This window comes from Anthonomus grandis, chromosome 6 (genome assembly GCF_022605725.1).
Source record: "Anthonomus grandis grandis chromosome 6, icAntGran1.3, whole genome shotgun sequence".
Taxonomy (NCBI): domain Eukaryota; kingdom Metazoa; phylum Arthropoda; class Insecta; order Coleoptera; family Curculionidae; genus Anthonomus; species Anthonomus grandis.
In genome coordinates this window covers 4,183,288-4,191,181 of record NC_065551.1, presented here as the reverse complement: position 1 = coordinate 4,191,181, position 7,894 = coordinate 4,183,288, and the positions used below count along the sequence as shown (strand labels likewise).

Genomic DNA, 7,894 nt, shown 5'->3' with positions numbered 1-7,894 from the left:
TGAATGGGGTTTTTAAAAATGGCTTTTCGATCGCTACTGACATGACAGTGACAGCTGTGGCTGTCAGTGTCAGTGTCAGGGAATCGTGACTGCAATTATTTTTACGAGTACTAAAAGCAAAAATGAATGGCAAATAAGAAATATGCCTCCATTTTGTTTATTTTGTATGTGAAAAGTACATTGCCTCTAGCGCGAAAGTCCACCGAATAAGTACATCCCGATATTTCTCTGTCAGAGAGCGGTTGGAACAAAATCGCTATTTATGTTTCTGATGCGATTCTCTCGCGCAGGGGGTGTAAAAAACTGCAGACATTGGGCGCATCGCGAGTAAGCACTTCCTCAAATTGACCACTTCGGTTTCCGAGACTAAACGCACGGAAAATTCACAAGATAAGAAAACCGGCGGCCGTATCCTAGTCCGTGTGCGTTCCTCATTACCTGATACAAACACAAATCTAACGAGTAGTGAAGACAGTCTCGTATTTAGTGGTATAGAGAAGGAAAAACCTGCTCCTCTAAACCCGACGCCTCCAATGATGAACCACCGGACAGGACCAGGATTTTTTCAGCATCGAGACAACCATAGCGACGTCGAGGATATGGATACCCAAGAAGGTTAGTTTTCACTTTAAAAAAGTTTTAAAAAAATTACAAAATCCTCCATTCTTCTGAAATTTTTATCATATATACCATCCGTGTTTTGACAGTTGACGTTTCGCGAGTCGTCAATCGACAACGGCATTAGTTACTAATGGCCTTTTTAATGTGATTTTTGCCTAAAAAATGCCCGAATTCTATATTTAAATCTGTGGAAGTACACAAAGAACACATTCAAATACATTGTCAGCTCAGTACTTCCAGATTATCTCGCAGGACCTGTAAGTTTTTGGATACAAAGTGGTGCTTATTTTGGCATTGCTTTAACTCTAATATTATTCTAATTTATTGGTTTTTTATCTTTTATTTAACCTCCTCACAATTATGAACACATTTAGTGGTCTTTTCATCAACAATGTGCTTTTTTGTTGTAACTTTTATGGTATCAACCCAACCTATTTGTATTGATTTCACAAACATTGCAGCTACATAATCTTTTAACTTTAAGATGAAATACTGATTGATTTCAAAGGAGGGAATGTTTCAAAATAGTAATGATTTGGGAACAAAGCAAAATCTTTGTTTAGTAAGCAATCAGTAAAACAAAAATTTGTTTCAAGCTAAATAGTAGGACTTTAACTTAATTAGGTTTCCAGGCAAACTTCCAAAATAATGACAAACATTTAATTATGTACCTATTGCTGAACATTCTGTAAAAATAAAATCCCGAAATAAATTAGCTTGGGTTTTAATTCAAGCCAATAGTATTTGATGGCCTTATACTAAAGAAACAAAGGAAAACCTTTTCTAAGACATTCACCCTGTCTAGTTTTGATATTTAGTCTATTAAGCATAACTTTACAAACACATTGATTTGATAATAACTTTTAACAAATCATATCTTTTTTTAGACACAAATTTTATGACATTACAATTTAACATAGTTTTGTCACCTTTTGGTCAACTCTTACATATTCATACAAATTCGTGAAAATTAATATAAATTTTTATTTGTATTCATGTAAATTCTATTCCTTTTAAATATTTAAAAAAGACAAAATAAACAGTGGTTATCCAAAATCAAATTACACTTTAAGGTTTTTGAAATATTTTAGAATTTTATGTAGGCACCTAACAGCAAATACAAGAGTTATTAACAATGTGTGAATGTTTTGTTGTTTTCCAGAAAAGATTTATATGATTAAATCTGAAAATAACATTGGTTGGTTTATTTCAGAAAGGGCTATGAGAGAGCATCATTAGTTGTTAGGCAGTCTTAGAAAGCAATAAAATACCCCTGCTTATCAGTTTGACTACTTTCTGTAAAAAAAAGATATAAATAAATCAAAAAACTGTTGCAAATAATGCTTATATAGCAAGTCATAAACAGAAATTTTAACCACTGCAAAATAAATCTCAAAACATTACTTCCAATGATTATAATAATTATTTTTTAAACTCTGAAAAGTTATTAATTCAATACAGGAATTATATGTTACTCCCTCAACTAGATTCATTCATTTATAATATTTATTTTCATATTTATAATATTTATTTAATATTCATTTATTATATGTATTTACCTATAAGATGGCGCCAAGTAAAGACGCGCGCGACGAATCGAGCAATAAAATCAAGTTTTTCTGCTGTAAAACAAAGCAAACAAGTGCCATAATTTGTGTCCAGTGTGGGAGAGTGTACCATAAATCCTGTGCATACCGAGATTGGGCTGAAAAAATATGTATCTTAGATGAAATGCGAGTTGAGTGCCTAGAACATGACCTAACCTCAACAGAGGTAAATAAACAAAGAAATAATAATGAATTTCAAGCAGAAATTTTACTTTTAAAAGAACTTATATGCAAATTAAAGAGCAAAAATGAAATTCTTTGTGAAAACAATGGTCTCTTAAGAGAGAAAGTTGAATTTCTTGAGGGAAAAATAAACAAAAACAATGAAGCAATAAACAAAGGCCCCAGCGCCTCAGCTGGGGTAGAAGAGGTCCACAAATCAGCTAAGAATTTGAAGCAACATCAGATCCAGCTGAGTAAGAGCCTGAAACAGGAAAACACAAACAAGGCCACCAAAGAAAATGTAAACAACATTGTTAGAGAAGTTCAATCACCAGCTGCAAAGGTAAACCATGCAACTTTGGCTCTACAACCAGAAGAGCCTTTTCAGAAAGAAGCAAACAACATAATAGAGGAGAGTTCAGCAAGTAATTTAGAAGAGGGCAACAACTGGCAACTTGTCACAAATAGAAAACAAAGGAGATCAAAGCAGGCGCGACCTGAGCCAGTGCTTGGAGAAAACTGTATTTTTAGCTTAAGTGTAGCCACAAAAAAGGGATATATCTTCATATCTGGACTAGGAGTGGATGTAGACTCTGCACAACTTGAGAAGTACATGAAAGAAAATGCTAATGTTTCTTGTAAGTGTGAGAAAATGAAAACAAAAAAGCAAAAATTTCTTAGCTCTTTTAAAATTGAAGTGGAGCTTGAGGACAAAAAAAAGATCATGAACTCGCAGCTATGGGGTAAAGGTGTAGTGGTGAACCATCTTTTACACCTGAGATGAGATCCAAACAACCACCGATATCAGGAATAATAAACCCAGACGTTCAAATATTTACACAAAATATCCAGTGTATAAGAAATATGACATTAGACTTAGAAGTCACTCTAGATAAACTTAACAAAAATTATGAAATTTTATGCCTGAGCGAGCACTGGCTCAGGCCAGGGGAGGAGAATTTCATCCACATTGATGGGTACCAACTGCTTACTTGTTATACGAGAATACACAGTCAGCACAGAGGTGTTTGCATTCTTTTTCAAGATGGGAAGGAAAAATATTATAGTGAGATGCTTAATATACAGAACTACAGCATTAAAGGACAAATTGAAGTATGTGGAATTTTAAATAAAAATAAAAAATTATTGATTCTGTGTGTATATAGGTCATGTCTTGGTGACTTTAATGTTTTTCTTGATGTCTTTGAGGAATTGTGTCAGAGTTTATGTTCAGCTTTCAAGAATTTTATGACAGGTGATTTTAATGTCAATTTATCGTCAGAAAAAATCTAAATGAGAGTGGAATGGAAAAGCAGAAATTTTTGGATCTTTTACTTTCTTATAATTTTAATCAAACAATATTTGATACAACAAGACCAAATCTATTAAATAAAATATCATGTATAGACAATTTTTTCATTAAGTTTTTAGATTTTAGCAATGCTGAAGTATTGGAAACAGCCCTTTCTGATCACCATGCAATACAGATCTCAATTAATACAAGTCTAAACACCAACAAAGAAGTTGGTGCATGGAAAATGGGGAGAATATTTTCAAAATCTAAATTACAGGCTTTATGTTCTGAAATGACTGGCTGTGTGTGGGATGATGTGCTGGGGGAGGCGGATGCTGCAAAAGCTTTTAATAAGCTGGCAAGTATTTTGGATACTAAGCTCAACCAAATATTTCCAATAAAAAAAATAAAATCAAAAAGCTCAAAGAATAGATCCTGGTTAACACAAGGTATCAAGATCTCATCAAAAAAGAAACACAATTTATTTCATCACATGATTTCTGGACATGTTAGTAAAAATTACTATAAAAAATATTGTACGGTCTTAAAAAAAGTAATTAGAGAGGTTAAAAATTTTTTATTAAACTAACTTTAAATATATTGCTGAATTTGAGAATAAAGGGAAGGCTACATAGTCTTTAATTAAAAAATTTACAAACAAAAAGTCTCAAAAAAAATCTTTATTGGAATGTTCAAATACTAAATCTGATAGTGAATCTGATTTTCTTGACACTGTTAATGACTACTTCTTAAATATCTGTCCTGACATTAACTTTAACAATAATATTGATCTAAGCAAAATAAAGAGACATCCAAACAGCATTTTTTTGGCTTCTACCAATCCAACTGAAGTAGAGAACACAATAAAACAGCTAAAAAATAAGAGATCAACAGGTCATGATGACATTCCTATTTCATTTTTAAAGCAGATTTCAGGGCAATTGGCAAGGCCACTAGCTCATGTCATAAACTTATCAATTCAACAGGGTACCTATCCAACACTTCTCAAAATTGCTCTAGTTAAACCGGTCTTCAAAAAAGACAATCCCTCTGAACCTAAAAAGTACCGTCCAATATCACTGCTCTCCAATATAAACAAGGTTTTTAAAAAAATTATATACACCAGGCTTGAAACTTATCTTGAGAAACATCAAATACTGACAGAATTGCAGAACGGGTTTAGAAAAGGCAGATCAACAGTTAGGGCTATATATCAACACTGCAGAAAATTATTAAATCAATTAATGATCGAAAAGCTACAATGGCAATTTTTCTTGACCTATCCAAGGCTTTTGACAGTGTTGACCATTCAATACTGCTTAAAAAACTAGAAGCCTATGGAATCAGAGGAGTTGCCCTCAAACTTCTAGAGTCCTATTTGTCAAACCGTAGGCAGTGTGTAGTTGAAAGAATGAGTGATGGTAGACAGTTCAAGTCTGGTTACAAAGAAATAAAAAAAGGTGTGCCTCAGGGGACCGTTCTGGGACCATTGCGGTATATAATCTACACCAATGATGTCACCAATGTCTATGATGATATGGTTATGTTTGCTGATGACACAAGTCTTATATGCAGCAAAAATACAGATCAGGAGTATGCAAATCAAGTGGCCCAAACTGTTGGATTGCTAGAAGACTGGTTTAGCATAAATAATCTTCTGCTGAATGTCAACAAAACGCAAATATTAAACTTTAAACAACGGCCTAGTGAAAGCTCTCTAGTGCAAATTGGAAGGACAGAGATAAGAACACAGCAGTCAGCTAACTTCCTTGGGGTAATGATGGATGAAAGATTGGATTGGGGTGTCCATGTTGAGTTGGTGGCAGCAAATATGTCCAGATATTGCTTCGCTTTGAGACTAATAACACAGGAGGTGGGTACAGTGGCTTCCCTTTCAGCATATCATGCCTATATACAGTCCAGAGTCAAATATGGTATAATTCTTTGGGGGAATTCGGGGGACTCTGAAAGAGTTCTTATCTTGCAAAAAAGGTGCTTGATATTCAATTTAACCTATTAGGAATCCTGTAAACCATATTTTATTAATCATAACATCCTAACATTTTATTGTATTTATATCTATGAATGTGTTTCGTTTATCCTTGACAATAAAATCTTTTTTGAGAATCTGAAAGGGCAACATCCGCATAATACTAGGTTCAAAAACAATTTCAAGACTAGTAAACCAAATTTTACATTTGTTAAGAAAAATGTGGTACATAGTATTTTAGATGTCTGGAATAAACTCCCAATAAACTTCAGAGAAAAATCAGATAAAGAGATAAAGAAAGATCTAAAAATATATCTGCAAGAAAAGGCCTTTTATTCTCTTCATGAGTATATGGCTGAAAATTTAAATGAAACTCTCATCTAGTATTGTGTATTAGTGCATGAGTTAATTTGTGAATGAATGTTATATTTTCTTGTTATTTAATTTTTGTGTACTCGCCTTTTGCCTTTTTATTTATATTTAAATTTAATATTTTGATAAATCATGACATGAATATAAATATTTTAATTGTATACTTAATTAAGTTAGAATTTTTTTACTGACAAAATCTCACATAGGTAATAAAAAATGTGTATTGTTGTAACTACATGTTTTATGGATTTAATAAATGATTTGTATGTATTAGGGAAAACTGCTTTCTGAAATGTTTCAATGAATCCCTTGTACCATTATTTAAGAAGAAATAGGTTCAGGTGAAGGAAGAAACTATAGGCAGATTTCCCTTCTTCCTATTATATCAAAGTATTATATAAAAAAATGTTTTTGAACAGATAGTGCAGTACTTTAAGGAGAATGGGCTGTTTAGAGAGAGTCAATCAAAGAATTTAGAAAAAATAGGAACACAACACAGAGTTTACTTAATATGATCAAATCATGGATGCTGTTGATGAGTAATGTTATAATACAGGTCTGTTTTGTGATCTCAGCAAAGTTTTTGACAACCATCCATTCCTCCTAGATAAGATTAAGTTCAATGATTTTAATAAAAAGACTGGCTAACTTTTAGAATCTTACTTAACCAACAGGTATCGGTCTAGTATGTTGGTGAGGAGTCATCAAGGCAGAAAATACAAATTGGTTTGTCCCAGGATTCCCATTCTCAGGTCCATACTCAACTTAATTTTTATTAATGATTGTGCCTTCTAGTCCCGAAATTATTTTCAAACCTTTTTGCTGATAACAACTCTATCTATGTCACTTGCAGTACCTTTCAAGCTTTTCTGTTGCATTTCTTGGAGGCACATGAGATGGTTTATATGGAATAGGCTAATGTTGACCAGAGACAAGGGTGAGGCCATTTAGGCTCTAAGAGATGTTGACAGCTTTAATGATTAAGTCCAACATACTAAATTTCTTGATGTAATTGTTGATCCCTCAATGGAATTTACACATTGAAAGTTTAAATAAGAACCTGTATATCTTCTTCACTGCTTTGCAGATAATGCAACCCAAAAAGTATTAAAAAATTTATACTTTGCAACTTTTCATGCTCAACTTTAGCTAAACTGGACAGCAGAAAGGGAGCGGGTCCCGATGGAATTCCAAACAGGCTTTTGAAAGAATGCAGCCATTCCCTTTTCCTTCCACTTTTTCATATTTTCAATTTGTCCCTAACTTCTGGAACTTTTCCAAAGAACTGGAAGCTATCTCATGTATGTCCTATTTATAAATCTGGGAATAAGAGTGACATAACTAACTATCGTCCCATTAGTATCCTCTCTGCAATTCCTAAGCTGTTCGAGCACTGTGTAGAGGTGGTTCTATCTGGCACATTTCAGGAAATAATTGGAGATCAGCAGCATGGATTCACCAGAGGTCGTTCTGTGGATACAAACTTGTTTGTTTTTAGCAACTATATCTTCAAATCTTTTGCCGACGGTAATGAAACACATGCGATATACACGGACTTTAGTAAGGCCTTCGATAGGGTCAACCATAATATTCTTATCTCTCATATTTCAGATCTCGGCATCAGCGGATCTCTTTTACTTTGGATCAAGTCTTATCTGATGGATAGAGAGCAGCGTGTTAAAATTGGTGGCTTTTTGTCCAACCCATTTTTGACAACTTCAGGGGTCCCTCAGGGCTCCCATTTGGGACCATTGTTATTCAGTCTCTTTATCAATCACCTCGGCTCCCTACTGGAGTCTGAGTTTTTGCTCTTCGCTGATGATTTGAAAATTTTTCGGCGGATTTCCT

At 33.7% G+C, this 7,894-nt stretch overlaps 3 protein-coding genes across 7 annotated transcripts in view; all 3 read left to right on the top strand.

The window, feature by feature from the left end:
* Nucleotides 1-7,894, top strand: part of LOC126737850 (zinc finger CCHC domain-containing protein 10-like) — a 621,641-nt gene that overhangs the window by 247,369 nt on the left and 366,378 nt on the right. The window lies entirely within an intron of this gene.
* LOC126737849 (ubiquitin carboxyl-terminal hydrolase 7) overlaps nt 65-7,894 on the top strand; it is a 156,050-nt gene continuing 148,220 nt past the window's right edge. For 3 of the 5 annotated variants that reach the window (XM_050442917.1, XM_050442914.1, XM_050442913.1), the window contains exon 1: nt 65-615. In XM_050442917.1, coding sequence (XP_050298874.1) covers nt 534-615 — 82 coding nt within the window. In that variant the 5' untranslated portion in view covers nt 65-533. Of the gene's footprint in view, nt 616-706; nt 879-7,894 lie in introns of those variants that run through there. The other 2 variants (XM_050442919.1, XM_050442918.1) reach the window with 1 other exon arrangement.
* LOC126737854 (uncharacterized) lies at nt 1,672-6,126 on the top strand. Its single transcript, XM_050442926.1, has one exon. The coding sequence runs from the start codon at nt 2,188-2,190 to the stop codon at nt 3,172-3,174; it is 987 nt and encodes a 328-aa protein (XP_050298883.1). The 5' UTR covers nt 1,672-2,187; the 3' UTR covers nt 3,175-6,126.